This window comes from Neoarius graeffei, chromosome 5 (assembly GCF_027579695.1).
Source record: "Neoarius graeffei isolate fNeoGra1 chromosome 5, fNeoGra1.pri, whole genome shotgun sequence".
Taxonomy (NCBI): Eukaryota; Metazoa; Chordata; class Actinopteri; order Siluriformes; family Ariidae; genus Neoarius; species Neoarius graeffei.
In genome coordinates, this window is record NC_083573.1 from 40,362,228 (window position 1) to 40,390,073 (window position 27,846).

The 27,846-nt window shown below is 41.4% G+C and overlaps 1 protein-coding gene across 1 annotated transcript; it reads left to right on the forward strand.

Annotated features, from left to right (window-relative positions):
* Positions 1-259: 259 nt before the first annotated feature.
* zgc:174888 (uncharacterized protein LOC558116 homolog) lies at positions 260-26,895 on the forward strand. The gene is made up of 5 exons (XM_060921693.1): positions 260-726; positions 869-981; positions 1,118-1,186; positions 21,196-21,327; positions 22,476-26,895. The coding sequence occupies exons 1-5, from the start codon at positions 714-716 to the stop codon at positions 22,848-22,850; spliced, it is 702 nt and encodes a 233-aa protein (XP_060777676.1). The 5' UTR covers positions 260-713; the 3' UTR covers positions 22,851-26,895.
* Positions 26,896-27,846: the final 951 nt, after the last annotated feature.

Here is a 27,846-nt window from a genome sequence, read left to right on the forward strand (position 1 = left end):
TCGGATCCAGCAAATTGTGCCCAGTGCATAACCGAAGGATGTGGTCACCAAATTGGGTCACTTCACAAAAGGCACATGACTGAGCATAAATGTGATGTCTCACTCCAAAGAGATGACTCACAAACACTCCATTCTTACTCATTGAACTCTTGGGAGGAACCAGACCCTTTCGGGGAGGGGGCTGAAATCGAAAACAGAAGGGCTAAGTGCATGTCTGGGCCTGTGCTTTAATTCAGTCCTGCTGAGCGCTGGAGAGGAGCGGAGGAGGGGAGAAGTGATTTTCTGTCGAAAGAAGGGAAAGGGGAGGAGAAGAGAGAGCTGGAGTGGAGTGAGGTGTTAGTGGCCGGAGTGTCCAGGACTTACACACACATTGGGATTGCTGTAATAAGGATTAGGACAGGACAGCTGAAGGGAATGAAGAAGGGGACAGAGAGGAGGAGGAGAGAAGGGTGAACAGAGTGAAAGTAAAACGAAAGAGTGGAAAATACCAGAAGGGTAGCACACAAGCTTCAGAGAGAGAGAGAGAGAGAGAGAGAGAGAGAGAGAGGTTGCTTGTGAACAGAAGTTCGCAGTTACTCACACACACACACATGGACGGCGACTCTGCATTTATCGACAGTCAATAAATTTTTACTCACTCGCCATAAAGTGGGACGTCATAAAAAAAAAACAAAGCATGATGGGTAACTCAGACGCAACGGGCTGGTAGAAGCATGTTACCTACAGGTAAGAGATATAAACATGCATTTACCTTTCCTTTTTTTTCTTTTACAGTAAAGACACCGAGCTTGGATATATAGATGCCTGAAAATGCTCGTTGGAGATAATTTGTGCGATAAAGCCATTCATTTATCTGTTTATCTTTTAGTTTTATTGCTTCTATTAGTGTTGAGTGTTCGAGGACGCGCTTGCAATGAATTGGAGAAAGAAACAGTCAGGAATCTGCAGAGCTCCATCGAGCATGAAGAGCAGAAAGGATTTGTGAGTCAGAGTCGCTTTTTCTTACTCTGTGATACAGCTCTGAGTGAGAGTTGGGACATTTAACTGAAAGACAGAGAGAGAGAGTGTGTGTGTTATGTCAGAGACTGAAGTGAATCATTTTGTATCTTCATTTCAGCGAGAAGTGTTTCCGAAAAACTACTACGTACAGCATCATTTCAATGAGAGCACACAGTGTGACGACTCGGTAAGGAAATGTTTGTCTCATTTGTGGTTTCTGATTCAGTCACATCAGCCTATTAATCTGTACGAGAGAGCAGGAAGACTTGAGACAGGTTTTCAGCTTTTGTAGATTGTGTGAAATTCTTTGCAGGTAGCGTCACATTCATATTGCCTTAGAGAGGATTTACTATACCCTCTTACCACAACATTAGTTTCTCAGCTTGTCACTTCAGGCTTCAGTTTTTCTGTCATTATTTTTTGTGTGGAGAGAGACACGAAACATTGAGGGGAGATATGGGACAAAAAAAAAAAAAAACCCTAAGCCTACATGTTTAATTTTGATTATGATCTGTGTGAACACACAATGCTGGTAAAGCGATAGAAAACTGTCAGTTTAAACAAAACCTGACTAGATAAAACAGTTCCATTCATTCAAGGAATGAAATAAGTTTAATCCTCATGCAGGAGATTTCTGAGGACCTCAGAAAAAGCGTTGTTGATGCTCATCAGGCTGGAAAAGGTTACAAAACTATCTCTAAAGAGTTTGGACTCCACCAATCCACAGTCAGACAGATTGTGAACAAATAGAGGAAATTCACGACCATTGTTACCCTCCCCAGGAGTGGTCGACCAACAAAGATCACTCCAAGAGCAAAGCGTGTAATAGTCGGCGAGGTCACAAAGGACCCCAGGGTAACTTCTAAGCAACTGAAGGCCTCTCTCACATTGGCTAATGTTAATGTTCATGAGTCCACCATCAGGAGAACACTGAACAACAATGGTGTGCATGGCAGGGTTGCAAGGAGAAAGCCACTGCTCTCCAAAAAGAACATTGCTGCTTGTCTGCAGTTTGCTAAAGATCATGTGGACAAGCCAGAAGGCTATTGGAAAAATGTTTTGTGGACGGATGAGACCAAAATAGAACTTTTTGGTTTAAATGAGAATCGTTATGTTTGGAGAAAGGAAAACACTGCATTCCAGCAAAAGAACCTCATCCCATCTGTGAAACATGGTGGTGGTAGTATCATGGTTTGGGCCTGTTTTGCTGCATCTGGGCCAGGACGGCTTGCTATCATTAATGGAACAATGAATTCTGAATTATACCAGCGAATTCTAAAGGAAAATGTCAGGACATCTGTCCATGAACTGAATCTCAAGAGAAGGTGGGTCATGCAGCAAGACAACGACCCTAAGCACACAAGTCGTTCTACCAAAGAATGGTTAAAGAAGAATAAAGTTAATATTTTGGAAAGGCTAAGTCAAAGTTCTGACCTTAAGCCAATCAAAATGTTGTGGAAGGACCTGAAGCGAGCAGTTCATGTGAGGAAACCCACCAACATCCCAGAGTTGAAGCTGTTCTGTACGGAGGAATGGGCTAAAATTCCTCCAAGCCGGTGTGCAGGACTGATCAACAGTTACCGGAAACGTTTAGTTGCAGTTATTGCTGCACAAGGGGGTCACACCAGATACTGAAAGCAAAGGTTCACATACTTTTGCCACTCACAGATATGTAATATTGGATCATTTCCCTCAGTAAATAAATGACCAAGTATAATATTTTTGTCTCATTTGTTTAACTGGGTTCTCTTTATCTACTCTTAGGACTTGTGTGAAAATCTGATGATGCTTTAGGTCATATTTATGCAGAAATATAGAAAATTCTAAAGGGTTCACAAACCTTCAAGCACCACTGTACCTCCTTCTCCAAAGGGGGTTCAGTGGTTTGGTAGGGTGGAGGTCCCCCTGAGGCTGAATCTGTGCATATTTAGGGCACCCCATTAGTTATGAAACTGGTTATTAGCACCAGCATAACATAATATTTCATCTTGTTTATCACACAAGTCAGTTCGGTTATTAAAATGGAAAAAATGTCACTGTACAAACTGTAAAAGTGTTCTCTTGATAGGCTAATCCAACCACGTTCATACTGTTCATTCGCTAATATTTTGAACACACATGTGAGCGATAGCTACCTTTCTTTGGGAAAAACTGAGTGACCAGTTGCCTGTCTCTCCGGTCCCTCTCAGCTTTCAGCTGCCTTTCTTTACGTTTTTGACAGCCACTCTTCATATTTAGCGATCATAGACTGTACGCACTCCACTGCTGGCTGGCTGGCTGGCTGCTGCACCGCGACACAGCAGCAAGTAGCGTTGCACTGATCAGCACACAGATTTAACGCATCGCGCTTCTACCAGAACTGAACCGTACCTGTACCATTTCGCAAAAGGGGGAGGGTTAAATGACAATATGTTGAAGAACTCAAGAAATAGACAACCTTGTTCAATTAGCTCATTTTACCAGATGGAATATTGCATTGTTGTTATTTCAAAAGTCTTATTAAAATCATTAAAAGCATATTATCAGCCCCTTAAAGGGCCCCATGGCAGTGCTGGGCCCCTAGAATTGTTCTAACCTTTCCCCCCCTGGCGGCGCCCATGAACATGATGAACTGTCCCAACTCTCCCCACCCCATATTACACGGTGGCACGAAGATACGAAGCTTATTTTCGAGTGTTGAGTATGTATTTCACAAGTGAGCGATGCGAATGAGTGAAAATATTTAACACAAGAAGATAAACTCCATACCTTCGCACCACCGTGTAATGTTCTTTATATTATATGGACACATCCACAAAAAATATGCAAGTTCATTAAAAGAATTTTAATTTTGAACCGGTTCGCCATTTTGACAATGCGCATCCAGTCAGCTGGAAAACACTGGGAGTGACGTCATCTGAGGGAAATATTGGGAATTATTATACATACAGGACACTTTTTCAATGGAATAAAAACATATATTCTATTCCCTTCTCGTGGGTTTCATTCATTTGGTTTGATAGCATGCAATATTGTTAGCATATCGCTTATCCAACATGTATTATGCTACTCTATCCAATGGAGAATGAACATTGAATATGGTTTACGATATTGCATGGTTGTCAAGATAACATGACATCACACACAGAACTGATATGAATATCCAATCAGAAAGTTTTCTGCTGTGCATGCGTAGAAGCGTTTCTTTGTTTGCTGGGAAAGAGAAAGACACATTGAACACCCAAAAGGCTACCAAAACTTCATTAGATATTCACGCATATTTACAAGAGAAAACTGGAAAAGAGAGTGTGTATGTCTAATAATAATATTGGCTGACTTTTTTTGTGGTATATCAGATATATCCCATTCAGCTAGCATGATATTGAACTCGTCTTCCACTCATTCAGTGTCATGCTAGCTGAATGGAATATATCTGATATGCCACTCAAAGCCAGCCAATATTTTTTAAATATGTCACTCAGATCTGTGATGTACAGTTGTGGTCATAAGTTTACATACAGTGACATGAATGTCATCTTGGATATGGATGTCATGGCAATATTTGGGCTTTCAGTAATTTCTTTGAACTGTTCTTTTTCTGTGGCAGAATGATTGTACAGCATACATCTTTTAAATAAAAAAAAACCCACTAGAATTTGGTGCACAAGTTTTAATTTTCTTTGGGTTTTCTGAAATCAACACAGAGTCAAAATTGCACATACAGGGTCAAAAATACACATACACATATACAGCACACCTAATATTTGGGTAAAATGTCACTTCGCAAGATTCACCTTGACCAAACATTTTTGTTTACCATGAACAAGCTTCTGGCAGAATTCTGGCTGGATATTTCACAACTCTTCATGGTAGAATTGATAGAGTTCAATTAAATTTTTTTTCTTGGCATGGACTTGACTTATAAGCATGATCCATATATTTTCAATAGGGTTGAAGTCAGGAATTGTTTTAAGTTTAATGTTAGCCTGCTTTATCCTCCACAACCAGCTCTGATGCGTGTTTGGGTTCACTGTCCTGTTGTAAGTCCCAAGTCGTGTTCAAGTTTCTGATGGTTGATGCTGAAGAATTCTGAGGTAGTCCTCCTTCTTCATTATTCCATCTACTTTGTGCAATGAACCAGTTCCACTGGCAGTAAAACAGCCCCAGAGCATGATGATCCTACGACCACCACCAGCTGGTACAGTGTCCCTCTGTACATGGTGGTCATTGTGGCCAAACAACTCAATCTTTGTCTCATCTAAGCATACAGCTATCCTCCAGAAGGCTTTTTCTTTGTCCATGTGGTCAGCTTCAAACTTTAGTTAAGTTTGAAAGTGTCAGTTTTGGAGCAGGGGGTTATTTCTTGGATAGCAGCCTCTTAGTCCATGGTGAGCTGAACTGTAGACAGTGATCCATCAGCTTCCAGTTCATGGCAGGGCTGTGCCATGGTGGTTCCCAGGTTGTTCCTGACCATCCAAACTAATTTCCTTTCAGCTGAGGGTGACAGTTTGGGTCTTCTTGAAGCAAAGTGGCTTGGCAAAGTGACGACACCTCACAATAACTCACATACAATTGTTTGAACTGATCTTGGAATTTGCAGCTGTTTAGAAATGGCTCCAAGAGACCTTCCAGAGTTGTGTACATCTGCGAGCATCTTTCTCAGATCTGCACTGAGCTCCTTGGCCTTTCCCATTTTACTGTGTGTTGGTGAATCCAATGATTGCTGTAAACAAACCTTTTTCATGAAGGCACAGAAAAGCTACCAGCTGTAGTCAATCATGATCAGTAACAGGAAGTTAAGAGACCTCGGCCTTAGCAAGATAAGAGACATTTTGGAAGTTGCAGCACCTCTGAATTAATAATCTGAGTGTATGTAAATTTTTGACCCTGTGTTTATTTCAGAAAACCCAAAGAAAATTAAAACTTGTGCACCAAATTCTTTATTTTTTATTAAAGCTGTATGCTGTACAATCATTCTGCTACAGAAACAGAACAGTTCAAAGAAATTACTGAAAGCCCATATATTGCCATGACATTCATATCCAAGATGACATTCATGTCACTGTATGTAAACTTCTGACCACAACTGTATTTCGTACGAAAAATGCAAGTTTTTCAGCACAAGAAGATAAACTTCATATCTTCAAGCCAACGGCTGATGTTCCTTTTTTTTTTTAATTATATAGACACATTCACAAACAAAAAGTACCCAAATTTATCAAAACAATTCATTGATATCCTCACAAGTGCAGATATTGGAAAATATGTCATGGCTGTAGTTTTCGATGTCTCGGATGTAGTTCGTATGAAAAATACAAGTGACATATTTCCCAGTAAACCACTTGTGTCTATGTAATATTATTATATCTGGTAACTCTAGGCTAGATACTTTAATTCCTAAGAAATCCCAAATTCATCAGTATACATTACATCGTAGAATGGAGGTGGACTGCGAAGTAGAAAATACAAGTTTTGGTTGACAAAAATATTGAACTGCATAAACCTTACTGCAGTGTCCAGCTTCCTGGCTCCAAAGGAAGTAGATTACTCTCAGAGGCAACATCTAACTTCTGATGTCATCTAAAACCTGATTGGTTGAAATTAATATATGGGAATACTAGCTGTCCCAAGTCTCGCCACTCTCTCTCGCCTTTCCTTGTCACCCTCAAATGTACCACTTTTTCTAGATTACATTTAGTGTGTCTTGCACCTGCAAAGGTATATAAAGTTTGTGCAGTTTTATAAGGAAATGAGCTGTAGGTTTTACTGAGGATCTTGCAGAAACAGCCACAGTTCTTCTGGACACTTTGACTGTCACACTCGCTTCTTCATTTTACAGCAAAACTCCAGCAGGTATAAAAGATGTGCCCTAGAGCAGTGGTTCTCAGAGTAGGGTCTGGGCAACCCCAGGGGTCCATGAAATATATATATATATGTTATTTACCAACTGGGAGGTCCGTATGGTGAAATACCGTGACCAAGGTCTTGAAAGTACTGAGCGAGGCCCTCTGGGCCAAGGTCACGGTATTTCACCATACGGACCGACCATAAGCTGGTAAATAATATATATATATATATTTTTTACCAAATTCTAACAGAAAAGGGAAAGGGAAAACTGAGCCGAGCCGCCATTTTGAATCCTCATTCATGGCTGTAATGCAAATTGCTTCCTCCTCATACAAGTGCTTGTATACAAGTGCACTTCCATGGCAGGAAAAAAACTACATTTTGCCGCCTATGTAGTGCCCTATTTATACAGATAGGAGTCATTCAGGATTCAGCCATGTTTTTGCTCGGTGTTAGCAAGTTACAGGTTTTTAGCTTTCTCCTGAAATGTTTTCTTTTATTTCTTCTTCCTCAGGGTAGTAAAACTCGCTTTCGCTGTGAACACTGTCGTTATCGCTATCCATGCTGTAAAATTAATGCTATTCTCCTGAGAAATGCAAAAATAAATGTTGACAAAAATTGCTACGATGTTGTTTGTTGTTGTGAACAAACGAGTCGCCAGAGGTCTGTAACCGGGGTCCATAACTGGGGTCCGTACCGTAGGATATGGACCCGCTCGCCAGCCAATCAGAGCGCAGGATTTGGACCGCGAAAAAAATAAAGTCAGATATTATTTTTTTGCAACAATTGAGGACATCTCAAACTGCCTTTATCAAAATTACTATATTTATTGTTGATCTCTTATAGGTAGTGGAATATTTCACTGGTGGTTTGAATTATGTGGGTTTAATGACAGCATCATTTATCAAACTGGATAAAAATGGATTTATTTGTAAATTGTTCATACGAACAAGACATTTGACATTCATGAAAATCCTGTGAGTTTAAAAAACAAAACTAAACGAAAAACGTTCATATCCTATTTGTGCCACTGAATGTGTCAATTTATGCCCAAGAAGACTAACTAATGTACATTTTGATTGATCAGCTTATATATCTCATCTCATCTCATTATCTCTAGCCGCTTTATCCTGTTCTACAGGGTCGCAGGCAAGCTGGAGCCTATCCCAGCTGACTACGGGCGAAAGGCGGGGTACACCCTGGACAAGTCGCCAGGTCATCACAGGGCTGACACATAGACACACAACCATTCACACTCACATTCACACCTACGGTCAATTTAGAGTCACCAGTTAACCTAACCTGCATGTCTTTGGACTGTGGGGGAAACCGGAGCACCCGGAGGAAACCCACGCGGACACGGGGAGAACATGCAAACTCCGCACAGAAAGGCCCTCGCCGGCCACGGGGCTCGAACCCGGACCTTCTTGCTGTGAGGCGACAGCGCTAACCACTACACCACCGTGCCGCCCAGCTTATATATAATCACATTATTTGTAAAGGAGTTACAGCATTTTAAAAGTAGACTGCCTTTCAAATTTTAAGTGTAGGTCTGTAGTAAATCCCTGAAGCGGGTGGAATACTGAAGCGCGGCAGGCGGGAAGTGCTGTTCACACAGACTTTTTATTTTCAACGTATTCCTTGCTTTTCAGCTTTTTACACACACACACACACACACACACACACACACACGCTTGGGTTGGGAGCAGGGGCGTCAGAAGTATTTTTAATGTGTGTGTGTGTGTGGGGGGGGGACACTGGCGGGGGGTCCTCCCCCAGAAAATTTTTAATTAATTAGATGCCATTTCCTGCATTCTGGTGTACTTTTAACAGGTTGTTAAACACCTAATTTTACCTACAAAAGTCACTTAATTCAATGACTATTTTAGAAACTCAACAATAAGTCCTCATTCAACTAGCCCATATATTCATCAGCCTGTTTTCAAACCCACTGCTCTGCCGAAGATAATGAGATGACTGTGACACAATTTATCACCAATAATGACTTTATGGGTGCATTTTACTTTTTATTTTGTGTTTCCTTTTTTATTTAGTTTTAGATATAACACAACATGCCACTGTGCCAAGCAATAGTGACACTCAACTGTATGTTTAAAAATAAGAATATTCATAATTTCACACAATGAACAGGCGTGACATGGCATCACGCAAACTTCATAACACAAAATCACACTGTGTCCAGCAACGGTGACACATAAAAAATAACTTCACACAATGAACAGGTGCAATTTTGTTCACCACCAACAGTGACTTTAGTGGGTGCGTTTTACTTTTTTCCGATTTAGTGACATAACAAAAATGACATGGCATCATGCAGTCTTCATAACACACAATCACACTGTGTCAAGCAACGACACATAAAAGAGAACTTCACACAATGAACAAGTGCAGTTTTGTCAACCTACATGCAATGGTGGTACTACAGTAACATTTACAGATTAGTACAACAAATGGATTTATAGATATAACTCCTTCTTATATTGGTGCCACCACAATTTCTACCACTTCATAACTTTTATCCCCCTTTCATTCACAATCCACCTGGAATAACATCCATCTCTCTCCATCGCTTTCCTCTCTACTATTCCTTCCCCATACACTGATTTCCCATCTTACTTTCCAGAAAACTGCCAAAGACCAGACAAAAGTTCTTCAAATCACAACAGGGAATCAATAAATATCATCAGAGCAGACTTGACCTCATTCTTCGCATTACAGTAAGGCAGGCCTACTGGGTTTGAATTAAATGATAGCTAACATTAAGCTAGTTGATACATCTCCTAACATTGACTAGCCAGCCAACTGCACTAACATTTCCATTGGGACAAAAAAACCCTGTCCTGTGGGGAAATTTTGACTGACTTTCCGCTTCTTTGTAAAGAATGTCCTTATGTCCATTGTGTCTGGGGAGGAGCAAATACTGCAAACAATTCATCATCAACCAAGAATACCCCATTAGGCTAAGCTTATTTCATTATTTAGTTGAACATTAATTTAACGTGGCCTAGGGTTAATTTTGAGGGCATATAACAAAAGAATAAGGTTTTAGCAAAGGCTAGACATTGTGACGTGGTAATGAGGCTGACGTCACCTCCACCACTTTCGAGGAGCTGCACCAAAATGTCTGTGCTCGTGCTAAGATTCACTCGCGCGCGGTGAGTTGTTGTAGGAAATGTCAGGGGGACACGCCCCCTTCACATTCCATGGTGGCGACGCCCATGGTTGGGAGAGATTTCCTTTCTTCACTCTCTCCCTCCTTTTCTACTCTCTGCAGTTACTACGAAGCACACAGACACAACATTAATCAGGAACAGGTGTACTGACGTTGCCATTCACCTTCCCTGGCCCTGCCCTCCATTCACAAACCGACGCTCGACCACAAGGCCATAAAAAGAATTTTCCCTGACACCCAATTATTTTTGTTGAATGGACTGAAAGCTACTGAATTCGAATCACAGACTTCCAATTTTATTATTAATTTTTTAAATAGAACAATTAATGAATTTAGGGCCACGTGGCCCTAAATTCTCCTGTATTTTTTCCTGCTTCATCATGACCCAGTTCAAGACACTACATCATGCATCATGTGGTGGGCTTTCACCGTTCGCACAAGGCATTGTGGTATACAAATTTGAAACAGGAGAGGAAAAATGGAGGACGGGAATGAAGCATGAAAGACAGACTACAGTAAAGGAAAGTAAGAAGAAAAGACATGTTGTGAAGAAAAGGAAACGCAGGACCAAACTAATAAATATCAGAGGTCAGCGAGCACCTCGGTGTGATCAGCTGTTCATTTAGCAACAGAATGATATAGCTGTCAGTGCACGGTCAAGGTAAACCTGTAGATGGCAGTAATGCAACACTAGATGCCAGCTGCCTTAAAACCCAAAAGAAGAAGGTAAACCCGCGCATGTGCACGCGGACTTCCTCTGTCTGCTTGACTGCAAGAAGTGAGTGATTTCATGCACATTATTTGCTAGGGAATACTCTCAAATTAAATAACTTCCCAGCCACAGAATGGGCTGGTTTTTTTTTTAGAGATATTACAGGTGGCACGGTGGTGTAGTGGTTAGCGCTGTCGCCTCACAGCAAGAAGGTCCGGGTTCGAGCCCCGTGGCCGGCGAGGGCCTTTCTGTATGGAGTTTGCATGTTCTCCCCGTGTCCGCGTGGGTTTCCTCCGGGTGCTCTGGTTTCCCCCACAGTCCAAAGACATGCAGGTTAGGTTAACTGGTGACTCTAAATTGACCGTAGGTGTGAATGGTTGTCTGTGTCTATGTGTCAGCCCTGTGATGACCTGGCGACTTGCCCAGGGTGTACCCCGCCTTTCGCCCGTCGTCAGCTGGGATAGGCTCCAGCTTGCCTGCGACCCTGTAGAACAGGATAAAGCGGCTAGAGGAGATGAGATATTGTGAAGTTTAAATTGCCTATTTATTTTAATTGCACACACAGATTCAATAATTATTTAAACCCATAGTTTAAACTCATATTAATGGCATTAAACATATATTAAATATTTAAAATAAAGACAGCAAGCAAACCCAGACCCATTTTCAGACAAATAAGACTAGTTGTTAAATTCAGAAAAAAAAAGCCACTGTATAAAATGAGAAGGAGTAAGCTGGTATGTGTTGATGGTATAAAACGATGGCGGAATTTAATACTGAAGGCGCGAGTACACGCTGCACCTAGGAGGGACTGGATATTCAGAGAATGAAAACTGACTTATAAGTCAGTTCTATTTGCCTTGGCATCTTTTAATGCTGTGCAACACTTTAGAGCCAGCATAAATTCAGCTCACAAAAACATCCTGTCCCATTCTTGTGCATGTTTTGCCTTTCAAAGAGAGACAAGTGACTGATCTGGTATGTCTCAACTTATGAGCTGAAACCTACAATCTACGAAAACCCAAGGGAGGACATCGCACCTCATGATGTGTCTCAGCCGTCTGTTTAATTTATATGGCAAAGTTTATTTTCACTTTTTCACTGGCATATTTGTTAACTTAAAGGAGATACGCAGAGCCTTTATTTTTAAATAAATTTCTGAGTGGATAGTATCTCCATCCTTGACTCTTGTACGCTGCATAAATGGGAATAAAAAATTTTTTTTTGAGAGTTAAAATTAACTGCAAAGTTGGCATTCGAGGGCGGCACGGTGGTGTAGTGGTTAGTGCTGTCACCTCACAGCAAGAAGGTCCGGGTTCGAGCCCCGTGGCCGGCGAGGGCCTTTCTGTGCGGAGTTTGCATGTTCTCCCCGTGTCCGCATGGGTTTCCTCCGGGTGCTCCGGTTTCCCCCACAGTCCAAAGACATGCAGGTTAGGTTAACTGGTGACTCTAAATTGACCGTAGGTGTGAATGGTTGTCTATGTGTCCATACATGTCAACCTTTGGTCAATCAAACCTGTATAACCAACCTCCAAAATCCGTATTTCCCTTATAAAATCCGTATAAGATGCAAATTAAAATAATTTACCTAAAATTTGAATGATAATTAACAATGATATATCCCAGTTACTTTTTATTCAATATTAATAACAATAAACCTTCAGAATGAATACAAAGCTCCAATGTTTGACAAAAACACAAAGTGTCACTCTAATGTTCTGAATTGTACTCCATGACAGCTTTTTTTAGCAGTCTGCACCAATACCTCATGAAGCTGCATGTCACAGCAAGTGTATGTGTTGATCTTGCCGGAGTGCCCATTCAGAATCTTTTCAGTCGCTATTGAAAGTCGCTCAGGTGGAAATACGCATTTCAAACAAAATGTTACTTCCGGGTTGGCGGGATTCTCGCAATGCGGTGTGCGCATGATCAAAAGTGGAACGAAGTCTCGCTACCACAAGATAACGCGCGATTTCATAAGACTTTTTACTGGCTGTTTGTGCTTTCTGTGGTGTACAGTACGTTTGTAAATGTTATGCGCTCTTTTATCATCGTGGGAATTGATTATAGCTCTAAATAAATATTGAAGTTTTTTTAAAGAATCCGTATAACTTTATTTGTACGCCCATATACTACGTTTATTGAATCAAATCCGTATAAAATACGGACATTCCGTATAGGTTGACATGTATGTGTGTCAGCCCTGTGATGACCTGGTGACTTGTCCAGGGTGTACCCCACCTTTCGCCCGTAGTCAGCTGGGATAGGCTCCAGCTTGCCTGCGACCCTGTAGAACAGGAAGCAGCTAGAGATGTTGAGATGAGATGAGTTGGCATTGGAGCTGCCCCGCTGAGCCAGCCAGCCCTGAGTGCGTGACGTCACAGCAGAAACCGGTTGTAAGGCCGAGGCCTTTGACAGCTAAAGACCAAAGTCATATAAATAAAAATTTATGGTGAAAGTAAGAAATACCGTCACCGACTTGCTCAAATAAGACTGATTTGACTTCACTGATTGTGGGTTGACTCTCATTAAAACAGGATAGGTGTTATAACTTATGCAACATACATGTACATGCATGCATTTTCACTGATAAAACGTAAAAGGCTAATTAAATAATCAGATGAACTGAGACAATCACATTCTCAAGCAAATTAAATAATCTTATACCGGTAACTTAAATACACAATATAAGTTACATGTTTTAATCTAAATGCAGGTAAACAACGTGTTGTTGTTTTTTTTTATCCAAATGAGAGTCAGAGCTTACCCGTTTGTGTTCTCGCTTCTTGAAGGCCGATTGTTTTTGAAACAATCTGACTTTCAGTTGTTTGTTCAGTTCTCTGTTCATTCGCTTCTTCCACGTAAGGGCGAGATGGCAGCAATATCCAGCGCAGAAATCAGACGGCTGCTCCACTCATTCTCTCCATACTGAGTACTCCGCCATTACTGCTCGGCTCAGGCAATTACTAAAACCCGGGACGGAACGGGATGTCACCGGTTTTGGCAACAACCGTGGGGAGGTCACTGCCCGAGCGATATGTCCCGTCCCATTCCGTCCCGGGTTTTAGCAACAACCATCAGCTCACTCCGGGAGGACTGGTGCAACTGAACTTACTTTCCTTTAAAATAAATAAATAAATAAATAAAATAAATACTTTCCTTTTCCTGTAGTTTTCTTTAATTGTTGGGACTGCACCCTCTTTCAATACAGGCTTATCGCCAACACTCATCAACAGATAAGAGGTTTTGTACGAGTCCTCAGTAAATTGTGCAGAGCAGAGGAGAGACCACTTCATAGGCATCCAATGTGTCCTTCTCGCAAAACGCATCCAAATCTATGCAGTTTGAGCATTCTTGGGCCATGAATGCAACGTAAATCCACCTTCTGTCATGTTGCTGCACCGGCCAGCAACACATCTACGTGGCATGGCGATAAATTAGCTCAAAATGGAGGATCGGAGTTGCAGTCAGCTCTGTGTTTTAGTATAGCAGAAATGGCGATGAGACCGATAGACTTCCTGCTGTGACGTTACGGACATCAAGGTCATTCACTCAGACCGCTACCTATATAAATCACTTTAATCGTAAAAATTACTATATTAGATTTATTGTTCACGCTTAAAACTATTCCTGTGCCATTCTTGAGGTCTCAAGGCATTTATAAACGAAAGTGAGGGCATGGTTCTGTGTATATGCTTTAAACTCATGTCTCCTAGAGTTGCTGCAATGTTCTCCACCTCTCCAACCACAGTGTCCTGTTTTTCCTAGAAAGTGTTGGAGAGGACTCTTGGTTCATGGTTCTTGCTGTATTTTGACATTTTCAGGTGCTGTGACTCCAGTGATTGCATTCACTCACTCACTCACTCACTCACTCACTCACTCACTCACTCACTCACCCGGATGCCCTGTTGGTCAATTGGCCTGTCAGTTGCCAACCTCTTATGAGGCTGTCTGTGTCTATCTTGACCACAGTGGTTGCACTGTTAAATAATATTTTCTAATTCTCATAGACATGAGTCAAAAATACAATACTGTGCAAAAGTCACCCTATTTTTGAGGACAAATTTTGTTGTAGATGTTTATTTTATGTCTTCTGCACTACTGATTCAGTACAAAACTAGTAGTTATTGCCCGTGAACCTGATTTCCTCTGAATGGTGCTCTTCACAGGAGCTGTGTTGCGTTCTGTCAAAATGATGTAAATCACTCCCCACGTCTCCTCAGTGACATAGACTCAGCCCTAGCGGAAGTCTTCAGCGAGGAGCACTGATTGCGAGGTCCCGTACAACCAAAACTGTCAGGCGAGTCGGGGAGGGGATTCCCCGCCGAAGCTGTGCGTAGTGTGTTAGTGTGAGCATGTAGCTTACAGGAAATGAATAGTGTGTTGGATTAGGACTAATCCCATGTTTTGGAAAATCAAAAATGTTGTCTTGGGCCCCTCTGGAGTGTCAGCAATCCATGCGCAAAGCATGGAGTATGTGCGTCCAGCCATGTCAATTTGCACAGGTGAACAGACGGAGAGACAGACAGCCTTCCTTTAGGAGTACAGATATTTTATAATTGTAAGCATTACTTATCCAACAAAATATTAAATATTACAGAAAAATGTTTCTATGTCAGTACAAAAGGCAACATATAACAAATCAATGTATAGTCAGAAAAAAGCATAATGAAGGCTGCTGGGTTTTGCATCCAAAACAAGTAGCAAGTGTGACAGTCAAAGTGTGCAGAAGAACTGTGGCTGGTTCTGTAAGATGCTCAGTAAAACCTACAGCTTATTTCCTTATAAAACTGCACAAACTGTACCTGAGACTACTTTTTTTTTTTTTTAAGCAAAGCGTTGTCACACCAAATATCAACTTGGTGTATTTTATTACTGTTTGCTGCTCTTTTTATTTATTTATTTGTTAAAATATAGGATAATTTCATTTAATTATTTTTTGCATGTGCCTAAGACTTGTGCACAGTATTACAGTGGTGCTTGAAAGTTTGTGAACCCTTTAGAATTTTCTATATTTCTGCATTAAATATGACCTAAAACATCATCAGATTTTCACACAAGTCCTAAAAGTAGATAAAGAGAACCCAGTTAAACAAATGAGACAAAAATATTATACTTGGTCTTTTTTATTGAGGAAAAATGATCCAATATTACATATCTGTGAGTGGCAAAAGTATGTGAACCTCTAGGATTAGCAGTTAATTTGAATGTGAAATTAGAGTCAGGTGTTTTCAATCAGTGGGATGACAATCAGGTGTGAGTGGGCACCCTGTTTTATTTAAAGAACAGGGATCTATGAAAGTCTGAGCTTCACAACACATGTTTGTGGAACTGTATCATGGCACGAACAAAGGAGATTTCTGAGGACCTCAGAAAAAGCGTTGTTGATGCTCATCAGGCTGGAAAAGGTTACAAAACCATCTCTAAAGAGTTTGGACTCCACCAATCCACAGTCAGACAGATTGTGTACAAATGGAGGAAATTCAAGACCATTGTTACCCTCCCCAGGAGTGGTCGACCAACAAAGATCCCTCCAAGAGCAAGGTGTGTAATTGCCGGCGAGGTCACAAAGGACCCCAGGGTAATTTCTAAGCAATTGAAGGTCTCTCTCACATTGGCTAATGTTAATGTTCATGATTCCACCATCAGGAGAACACTGAACAACAATGGTATGCATGGCAGGATTGCAAGGAGAAAGCCACTGCTCTCCAAAAAGAACATTGCTGCTCATCTGCAGTTTGCTAAAGATCACGTGGACAAGCCAGAAGGCTATTGGAAAAATGTTTTGTGGACGGATGAGACCAAAATAGAACTTTTTTGTTATGGGTGGTGAGATGTGGTGAGTAGGATCCAAGAGCAGAACACAGACCAGTAAATCCAATAATAAAAAAGATGTAATGGAAGTAAAAAATAAACCAAAAATAATCCAGAAAAAGCTAGGGACAAAATAAATGAGGCAGGCAAGGACAAAAAAATGCTAGCATAAAAAATAGTCCAGACAAAAAACTTGAGACAAAAACGTAGCACAACAAACATGAAAAAAGACAAAAACATAGTGCAAAAAACCGTGACAAGAAACAGGCAAAACAGAGAGCAAAATCCAAGAAGCAATAATGGCGCAGAGACAATGTGAAAAACCCAGATGTTCTGGCAAAGTCCCCTTCTGAGAACAGCCTTTTTATACACAGCAGAGCAAACCAGGACGTGAATGCCGGCAAGATGCAAGTCCTGTCCCGGATCCGGATTCACGCTGAACTGGGAGATAATAAATCTCTGGAGTGGAAGTCCAGGGCAGAGCATGACGGAACCCCCACCCCCCCACCCCCCAATGAGCACCTCCAGGTGCTTTAGGAAGAGTGTTCGGGTGTTGCCGGTGGAACTCCGTGATGAGTGTTGGGACCAGTATGAACCTGGCAGGGACCCAACTTCTCTCCTCAGGGCTGTAACCCTCCCAGTCCACCAGGTACTGGAGACCTCTGCCTCGCCGCCATACCTTCAGCAGTTTCTTGACTGTGTAGGCCTTGCCGCCATCAATAAGCCTGGGAGGAGGAGGGGGTTTGGAGAGTGGGAGCAAAGGACTGGAGACCAGAGGTTTAAGCTGAGATACATGAAAGGTAGGGTGAACACATCACATGATGAGTGGTAATGCCAGTCTAACAGAACATGGGTTGATTACCTTCTTGTTGAGGAAGGGTCCAAGGACCCTGGGTGCTAGCTTGCGAGAGACGGTCCTAAGTGACAGGTGGCGCATGGAGAGCATAACTCATTGACCTACTTGGTAGGTGGGTGCCTTGGAGCAACATTTGTTGGCCTGCCTCTTGGATGCGAGTGCGGAGCGAATGAGTCTTCTCCGGGCCAATGCCCACGTCCTCCTGCAGTGGCGTATAAGGAGCTGGAGTGAGGGTACGGCGACCTCCTCCTCTTGGCTGGGGAACAGTGGTGGTTGGTAGCCTAGTGAGCACTGGAACAGAGAGAGACCTGTGGCAGAGGGAGGGAGAGTCTTATGTGCATATTTGATCCAGGGTAGGCACCTGCTCCAAGAACTGGCATCCCTGGACGCCATGCACCTGAGTGCAACTTCCAAAGCCTGGTTCGCCCGTTCTGCCTGGCCGTTGGTCTGTGGATGGAAGCCTGAGGAGAGACTATAGGTGGCCCCAATGAGTTTGCAGAAGGCTCTCCAGAACTGTGCAGTGAACTGAGGACCCCAGTCAGAAACAATGTCGGTAGGCAGACCATGTAGGCGGAAAATGTGGTGGACGAATAGTTCTGCGGTCTCTTTGGCTGAGGGGAACTTGGGCAGAGGAATGAAATGGATGGTCTTAGAAAAATGGTCAATAACAGTGAGGATACATGTGTTGCCACCTGAGTTGGGGAGTCCTGTGATGAAGTCCAGGGCGATGTGAGACCAAGGTCGATGCGGAGTCGGGAGGGATCTTAGCAAGCCGGCAGGGGGTCGATTGGCTGTCTTGTTCCAGGAGCATGTGTTGCAGGCTGCTACGAACTCCTGGACATCCTCCTTGATGGATGGCCACCAAAATTGCTGCTGGATGAGTGCCAGGGTTCGGGCGGCTCCCGGATGACAGGCCAGCTTGGAGCCATGACCCCACTGCAGCACCTGGGTTCGCACAGGACAGGGAACAAACAGATGGTTAGGAGGAGTGTTGTTGGGGTTACCTTCACCGGGGTCCTGCTCCAGGGCCTTCTGCACGAGCGTCTCAACCTCTAGAATGGCGGCACCCACTAGGCAGCGTGGAGGAAGGATGGTCTCGGGTGGCTTGGACTCCTCTTGGTGGGAAGAGAACATCCTGGATAGGGCGTCGGGTTTGCCGTTCTTAGAGCCTGGGTGGTAGGAGAGCGTGAAGTTGAACTGGGAGAAGAAGAGAGACCAATGGGCTTGACGGGAATTAAGGAGTTTGGCAGATTTAAGGTACTCCAGATTCTTATGGTTGGTCCAGACTAGGAAAGGGAGTTTCGACCCCTCGAGCCAATGCCTCCACTCCTCCAAGGCTAGTTTAAGAGCCAGTAGTTCTTGGTCGCCGATGTCGTAATTCCGTTCAGCTGGGGATAGCCGGTGGGAGAAGAAGGAGCATGGGTGGACCTTGTTGTCACTGGCCCTCTGGGATAGTATAGCTCCGACCCCTGACTCAGAAGCATTGCCCTCGACAATAAACTGCTTGATTGGATCGGGTATGGTGAGAATGGGTGCTGTGGTAAACCTGTGCTTGAGCCTGGAAAAGGCTTTATCTGTTTCCTCCTCCCACTTGAACTTGGTCTTGGTCAGGGCTGAGAGAGGTCCGGGCACTGTGCTGAAGTCGCAGATGAAGCGCCTGTAGAAGTTGGTGAACCCCAGGAAGCGCTGGAGCTCTCGTCTCGAAGATGGGGTGGGCCAGTCGGTGACTGCCTCCAGCTGGAGGGGGTCCATCTGGATCTTCACTGGAGAGATGATGAAGCCCAGGAACAAGACAGAGCCTTGGTGGAACTCGCTCTTCTCCACCTTAATAAACAGCTTGTTCTCTAGCAGGCGTTGAAGAACCTGCCGGACATAACCCCGATGTTCCTCCAGGGAGCGAGAGAAAATCAAGATGTCATCCAGGTAAACGAAGACAAAGGTGTTAAGAAAGTCTCTCAAGACGTCGTTAACTAATGCCTGGAATATGACCCGTCCCAGATCAGCGCTGAACTGGGAGATAATAAATCTCCGGAGTGGAAGTCTGGGGCAGAGCATGACATTTTTGGTTTAAATGAGAAGCATTATGTTTGGAGAAAGGAAAACACTGCATTCCAGCATAAGAACCTTATCCCATCTGTGAAACATGGTGGTGGTAGTATCATGGTTTGGGCCTGTTTTGCTGCATCTGGGCCAGGACGGAATTCATTGATGGAACAATGAATTCTGAATTATACCAGTGAATTCTAAAGGAAAATGCCAGGACATCTGTCCATGAACTGAATCTCAAGAGAAGGTGGGTCATGCAGCAAGACAACGACCCTAAGCACACAAGTCATTCCACCAAAGAACAGTTTAAGAAGAATAAAGTTAATGTTTTGGAATGGCCAAGTCAAAGTCCTGACCTTAATCCAATCAAAATGTTGTGGAAGGACCTGAAGCGAGCAGTTCATGTGAGGAAACCCACCAACATCCCACAGTTAAAGCTGTTCTGTATGGAAGAATAGGCTAAAATTCCTACAAGCCGGTTTGCAGGACTGATCAACAGTTACCGGAAACGTTTAGTTGCAGTTATTGCTGCACAAGGGGGTCACACCAGATACTGAAAGCATAGGTTCACATACTTTTGGCACTCACAGATATGTAATATTAGATTATTTTCCTCAATAAATAAATGACCAAGTATAATATTTTTGTCTCATTTGTTTAACTGGGTTCTCTTTATCTACTTTTAGGACTTGTGTGAAAATCTGATGATGTTTTAGGTCATATTTATGCAGAAATACAGAAAATTCTAAAGGGTTCACAAACTTTCAAGCACTACTATATAGTCCCACTTCTGCCTCTGAGAAATTCTTCTTTTTTGGCCGTTTAGTAGTCATTTCGCACTTTTCACTCCATGAGTTTTGCTTTTTATGGAGTTCTGTGGCCATCACTAATAGCGCTAATAAGCTAATAGAGACATACCCCCAGAGACTTGCAGCTGTAATTGCAGCAAAATGTGGCTCTACAAAGTATTGACTTTTTTTTTTTGGGGGGGGGGATACCTATGCACACTCCAGATTTCTGGGGTTTTTTTTCATCTTAATTATTGTTTGTGTCACAATAAAACAATGTGCACCTTGAAAGTGGTAGGCATGTAGTGTAACTCAAATGGTGCTAACCCTCCAAAAATCCATTTTAATTCCAGCTTGTAATGCAACAAAACCGGACAAACACCAAGGGGGATGAATACTTTTGCAAGACACTGTATGCTACACAATGAGGCATACTTATTTAAAAACCGATAAATTCAGTAAAATACTTGTAAAACTCGCGAAACTACGATGTAAACAGAGAATATAAACAGCTGAGTTGCTCCAGGCAACCAGTACCTGACCTCATCGCGTACATCACCACCACAGGAAGCCCATCTGGCATTTTAAAGAAATTTCTTTTTTCTTGAACACTGTTTAATCTCCAAAAATTAAAGTTTGATTTTTGAAATCTGCAACTACTAATCCACTGGAGGATCCCTTTAAGAGGACGTGGATGAGGAGGCTGCTGTCTCACGTTTTTGGTTTGAAAATGAAAAGAGCATATTGCCTTGTGGGATGGTTTACACCATAAAGATAGCCTACAAACTTGGAAATTTAGTCTGAGTAATATGTCATCTATGGCATACCAGAAATGTTCATGTTTTTCATATGCTTTGTATAAGATGCTGCTTTTTGGACATGATTTATATGAATAATGGATTAACTATTTCAAGCAATTCTAAATGTGTGTGTGTGTGTGTGTGTGTGTGTGTGTGTGTAGTGCTGTGTGCTCAGTGCAGTCGTCTTCCTGTGGGACTCCTGGAAGCAACTCCTGCAGCATGTTGAACAGATTCACATGAAACATTCCTTAATTGCTGAAATTATCGTACGACTTCATACCATTTGGAAAAAGGTATGAATGACTCATATTTTGGAATTAATTATTTCTTTACTCTTTAGTCAGAAAGTTACTACTCTGAGCTGTTATCTGACTTTGGACTAAGCTCATCATTTGTATCTCAGACCAGAGGTTCTCAAACATATTGTAGCCAGAGAGACCCATTTTACTGTAAAATCAAATTCCACATTCCTTCTCGGGTGGGACGGTGGTGTAGTGGTTAGCGCTGTCACCTCACAGGAAGAAGGTTCTGGGTTTGAGCCCAGTAACCAACGCGGGCCTTTCTGTGTGGAGTTTGCATGTTCTCTCCGTGCCTGCGTGGGTGTGCTCCGGTTTCCCCCACAGTCCAAAAACATGCAGGTTAGGCTAATTGGTGGCTCTAAATTGACCGTAAATATGAATGGTGGTTTTGTCTCTATGTGTCAGCCCTGCGATGATCTGGCAACTTGTCCAGGGTGTACCCCGCCTCTTGCCCATAGTCAGCTGGGATAGGCTCCAGCTTGTCTGCGACCCTGCACAGGATAAGCAATTAATGGATGGACATTCCTTCTCAGGACAGATTTATTTGATAATGATTATTTAAATGTGTACAAAAATATTTTGTTTATTTAATAAAGCCATAGCATTTTCTATCCCTGAAATTTTCACCAACAAAATACAATAGGTCCATTATTTATAGGCCTACTTTTTCATTATTGAGTTTTGGATTAACATTATTAAAAAAATAAAAATAAAAATCACAGACCCCCAGCTGTACTTCATGGACCCCTGGACCTCACTTTGAAAACCACTGGACTAGACAGATTTTAATTTTTATTAATATTTTTTTTTTATAATTCATTTAGTTACAACCTCCCTTAAACAATAGACTCTTGTACTGAAGTTTAATCAGTGTTAAGCTTAATGTCTGATTGCATCTGTACAGAAGCAGAGCTTTTATATGTGAATAAATGCCTTGTTTATTATTCAACTATAAGACATTGTAGAAAATTTATTGTAGTTTCTTGTCTACTGCAAAAAAAAAAAAGGCAGCAGTTTATTCCAGTGCTAGGGCATTTGTGGATTGTGTACTCCTTTGCAAGCTCCAGCTCAACAGTTGGAAGTTAACTTGGTTCTTTTATTGCTGTTCCCATAATGACTCTGCATTATCTTTGTGTACACAGAGTTTCCAGGAAACACCAAATCCCTCAGTCTTCCCATCTTTTCAGTCCTCCCCTAGAACTCTGCTCACCTCCACGTCTGATGTCCTCTCTAAATGGCTGGACTTGAACTGCCCTGTTGACAGGTTCTGCGTATTCCCCTCTCCAGCTCCTCTGTTCACTGACAAAAAAGGGGAGGAAAAGCAAGAACATAGTGTGACTGATAGAGCACCAGTTAAGGAGTTTGAATATGGGAAAGAAGGAGAAAGAGAAAAAAGATGGCTTACCGTCACCCCAAAGAATGGGGACATGGGGTTGTCGGCTTTCCCAACCTTTTCCCTTTGTATTCTTTGTTGTCTGTGGATGCTGCTGGATTTGACACTGAAAGAGCTTGGATGATGAAGGAGTTTCATCCTGAATGCAACACTGAGAGATCCTGGCTAATAAGCCATGACGCTTAGCTACTGCAGTAAGCCTGATAGATCATATTCAATCAGGTCAACGTTTGTTTGTAATGAAGATGTATAGACCCCTTCGCATGTTTGTAAACAAACCGACCGTTGCCAGGATGTGCGCACAGCCTGGACTCAGAAACAATGGCGCTGCCCATAGACCGGCATTATGAGCTGTCAGATTATGCCAAACAATTGTCGTTACAAGATCGAGAATGCTACATAAATAAGTTAACTCTAACAAGTGGACATCGCCTACCGGATCCGCATTTAATTAAAGAGTGGACGGACGATGTTAGTAAGTTCCCTGGTATACAATGGCCAGATATATACTCGTACCTTACTGACAAGACTTCAGCGTACACCCACAAAAAACTTCATGCCTACAAGTCTTTAGACGCATATGATTATGTTATGTGCGGGCATGTACAACTTGATTAACAATGGGACATTCATATTTTGTTTTAATCAAATTCTGCCAGTGATGTGATGGCAATGTGGCTTTAGCTACAACAGCAAATACCAACACTAAACAGCAATTTGCAGGAGGTAATGGCATGAAAGGAATGATAGTGTAAAGAGTGCAGCTAAGAGAAATCAGAGCTGCGTAAAAAGCGAGAGGCAGAGAGCAGAAATGAAACTGAACGGGGCGGGAGCTAGGTTAGAGCAGTCAACGTAAGTTGGCATTTAGAGTGAGGGCACACAATTTTACCTTTCCATCCTTGCTTTAAAATTGTGATTTTCGGCATACACAAATAATGATGGCACAAAATCTGGACTGCTTGAGTCAAGCGAGACCTCTCCTACAAACAAAATTGCATGCAAAGCTAAGTTAACATGCTAACAATATTCATTACATTGCATACATGTCAACCTATACGGAATGTCCGTATTTTATACGGATTTGATTCAATAAACGTAGTATACGGGCGTATAAATAAAGTTATACGGATTCTTTAAAAAAAAACTTCAATATTTATTTAGAGCTATAATCAATTCCCACGATGATAAAAGAGCGCATAACATTTACAAACGTACTGTACACCACAGACAGCCAGTAAAGAGTCTTATGAAATCGCGCGTTATCTTGTGGTAGCAAGACTTCATTCCACTTTTGATCATGCGCACACCGCATTGCGAGAATCCTGCCAACCGTGAAGTCATAGACGCCGGCTTCTGCGTAGAATCATACGTCATCCTCGCCCGAGAATAAAGATGCCTCATTCATGTGCGGCGTTTAACTGTACCAACAGGTTTACCATCCAAACAAGATCACATGGGATTACCTTTCACAGGTGAGACTGGAAAAATACTTTTCATTGTATTTGGTCATTATAACGTAATTTTACGAACAGATTTTCCTGACTTTGTGGCTAATATGAAGTCTTGCGCATAATAGCTGCTCGGTGAAACCTGTCTCCAAACAACGAAGTATTTCCTTCGTAACTACGCTGATAACACTGTGTTTTTGTCAAACATTGGAGCTTTGTATTCATTCTGAAGGTTTATTGTTATTAATATTGAATAAAAAGTAACTGGGATATATCAGTGTTAATTATCATTCAAATTTTAGGTAAATTATTTTAATTTGCATCTTATACGGATTTTATAAGGGAAATATGGATTTTGGAGGTTGGTTATACAGGTTTGATTGACCAAAGGTTGACATGTATGACATTGTGTAACTATGACCCAGCTAATCAGACAAACGTTACCAAAGTATTTTGCTACATCAATAAACGAAGACTAGAAAGAATAAAAAGAAAGATTTAATAAATAGCCTGATCTTACCTGTGATGAAGTGGGCGCTGCAAACCCGCGCATTTTTGATAGCGCTTTCATCCCAGTCTACACGTTTGATGGCTTGTAGCCATAGACGTCGGCGATTTTTTTGGAATGGGTGAGATCCTGCTGGAATTCTGTACATTTTAACCCCATCACTGCAACGATTCTGACACCCGACAACACAACAACTAGGCATTTCTTCCAAATATTTCTTCTCGTCTCTACCGTCGCTGAGTCTTTTTTGGGTCCAGGCTGCGCGCGCAATTTCCTCTTACGTATGAATGACGTTTACTGCGAAGGGGTCTATTTGCTGCTGGTTTGGTGCTGAGGATAGAACAGTGGTCATTTAATAGCTATGGCATCCCTTATTGAACTTGTGCCTTGGATATACAGGGGGCTGCAAAAGTAGGGATACAGTAATGAAAAACAAAACGTTCGCATGAAACATTAGTATTAAATGAAACCTAGCACCACTATTATAATACTGGTAATACTGGAATAATCCTTCCTGTATACCTACTTTTGCAGCCCCTATATATATATAAACCTTAGAGCCAGTTGATTATACAATATAAAGTGAGGTTTCAGCTTGCAAAATGTTGATTGGTAGAAAAGAAGTCCTCTCGGTCACAGTCTTCAGTAACCGTTTTGTCCTGGTCAGGGTTCTGTAAACAGCGGGTTCAAGGTGGGAATACACACTGGATGAAGTGCCAGCTCAAGTATTCACATGATATTGCAGTTTGTGATACAAAACTGTCATTCTGATTGAAAATAATGTCTAGGAGTTTATACATTAATAATAATAATAATAATAATGTCCAAAACCCATAGACTTATTCTAACTTGAAGCACTTTACTAATCAGAGTTTATGATTATAATAAAACATGCAGTTTTATAGAATTGTTATAAGGTTTATGGTTGGCTTGGATCCAGCTGAACCTTTTAAACACTCCTAGTGGATTTGTCTCCAGTAGGAAAAATATTAGAATTTTTTTTAAATCATTTGATTTTTAACGTTCTTAAAATGGCTTCATCAGTTAAAAAATCATTTTGCACTCAATATGTTCTCAGAATTATTTAGCACAACCTCAATCATATTTACGACTGATACGAATTTGTCCGATTTTCAAAGCAAGCTGTAGCTCAATCCAAAACTCTTGCCTTGATTGTTCATAGCTTTTTTTTTTAATTATTATACTTTGTACAAATGATCATGCAAATGCTAAAATGGTGACTCGACATCATTTCGTATGGTTTTCTTTGTCGTAAGGGCTCCATGATGGATAAAGGATGGAATAATTTGAACAGGATCGTGTGTAAATATAGTGTGTGCCCTCATTCTGAGCACATTTTTCAAGGAAAGGAAACCAGTGTTTTTCTTACTCCAAGACGCAGCCACGTGTCTTACATTCTGGTAAACCAGACAAATCCTTAGGCCTGAGGGAATGGAAAAGGCAAAATGAAGTTCTTCTTGTACATGACTTATTTTGGAGACTGCAGCTATGTAAAACCAGTCCTCTGCCTTTCTTTTTTTTTAATGAGTAACTGCCCTAGAAGCTTTGAGAATTCAGTAAGCATCAGCTAATGAATGTTATGGAAAGACTGTTCAGTATAATGCTCTAGATGCATGGCTGTTATAGCTGTTAGACATAGTGTTCTGCACTTTCACTGTACTAATAATTTCCATCCTGGTTGGTTGTTTTTACTGTCCTGCTGAAGGACATTCCTCTAGTGTTATGCAGGATGTGAGCTTCTGACTAAATATTTGACGAAACACTGACTGTAAAACTTAAATTTCCATGATTGCACAATACAAGGGAAAAAAAAAAACTCTTCAAAAATGGCAATAGAAATACAGTACTCAGTATTAACAACAGGCATTTTAAAGCATTGCATTGAAAATAGCCCAGTTGCAATAAGCTTGGAGCACACATGTTAGCTATGTACACTCATACTCAAATATCAGCAGTATTTCAGGAACAGTTCTGCATTGTTATAATGTTTACATGATTTAAACTGATGGCTTGGATGCTACCGATAAAAAGCTCATACTGTATTTCTCTGACACTATATATCATGCAAATGAATCGATTTATATGTGTGGTTTGATGATGTTTCAACAGAAACATGTATATGTAATGTACAGAACCTGTGTGTGTATATCTAATATACGGATTTAAAAAAATATCAAACATTGCATCTGTTAATAAAATAGTCAATGGATATCTTTTCCTCATCTGAATTACTATAATAATGTGAACATTATCATGGAAATGACACCAGAAATCCCTCCACATGCTTGGAGATTTTCCAGGCAAGCTGTTTTTGTGTAAATAGGAAATGAAGAGAGAGAAAGGGACAAAGAACACTTTTTAGTTAGTTTTAGCGCTTTTATTTCTCTGGTCAAAATTACCTGAACATAATATTTGTGATATAAATGTGTGTGACTGTTTGGTAGGTGCCAACTCATAGCTCCAGGTTCAATCCTGGACTCAGCTGATGTAAATTTCCTTCCAGATTTCCCTTTTTATCCTCTCTCCTAAAAATATTCCATAAACATTTGTGTCCTGACAATGTCATGTCGATCTGTGGTTGGTTGCCAAGGAGGAAAAATGGACTAGTGCTCTCTGGGTGGGAGGGAGGGTATGTTCCGTCTCAGGAATGCAGGGATGTGTGTACATGGTACACTGTGATGAATGGGGGAAATTTAGTTGAGTGAGTGTACAACCCCGATTCCAAAAAAGTTGGGACAAAGTACAAATTGTAAATAAAAATAGAATGCAATGATGTGGAAGTTTAAAAATTCCATATTTTATTCAGAATAGAACATAGATGACATATCAAATGTTTAAACTGAGAAAATGTATCATTTAAAGAGAAAAATTAGGTGATTTTAAATTTCATGACAAAAACACATCTCAAAAAAGTTGGGACAAGGCCATGTTTACCACTGTGAGACATCCCCTTTTCTCTTTACAACAGTCTGTAAACGTCTGAGGACTGAGGAGACAAGTTGCTCAAGTTTAGGGATAGGAATGTTAACCCATTCTTGTCTAATGTAGGATTCTAGTTGCTCAACTGTCTTAGGTCTTTTTTTGTCGTATCTTCCATTTTATGATGCGCCAAATTTTTTCTATGGGTGAAAGATCTGGACTGC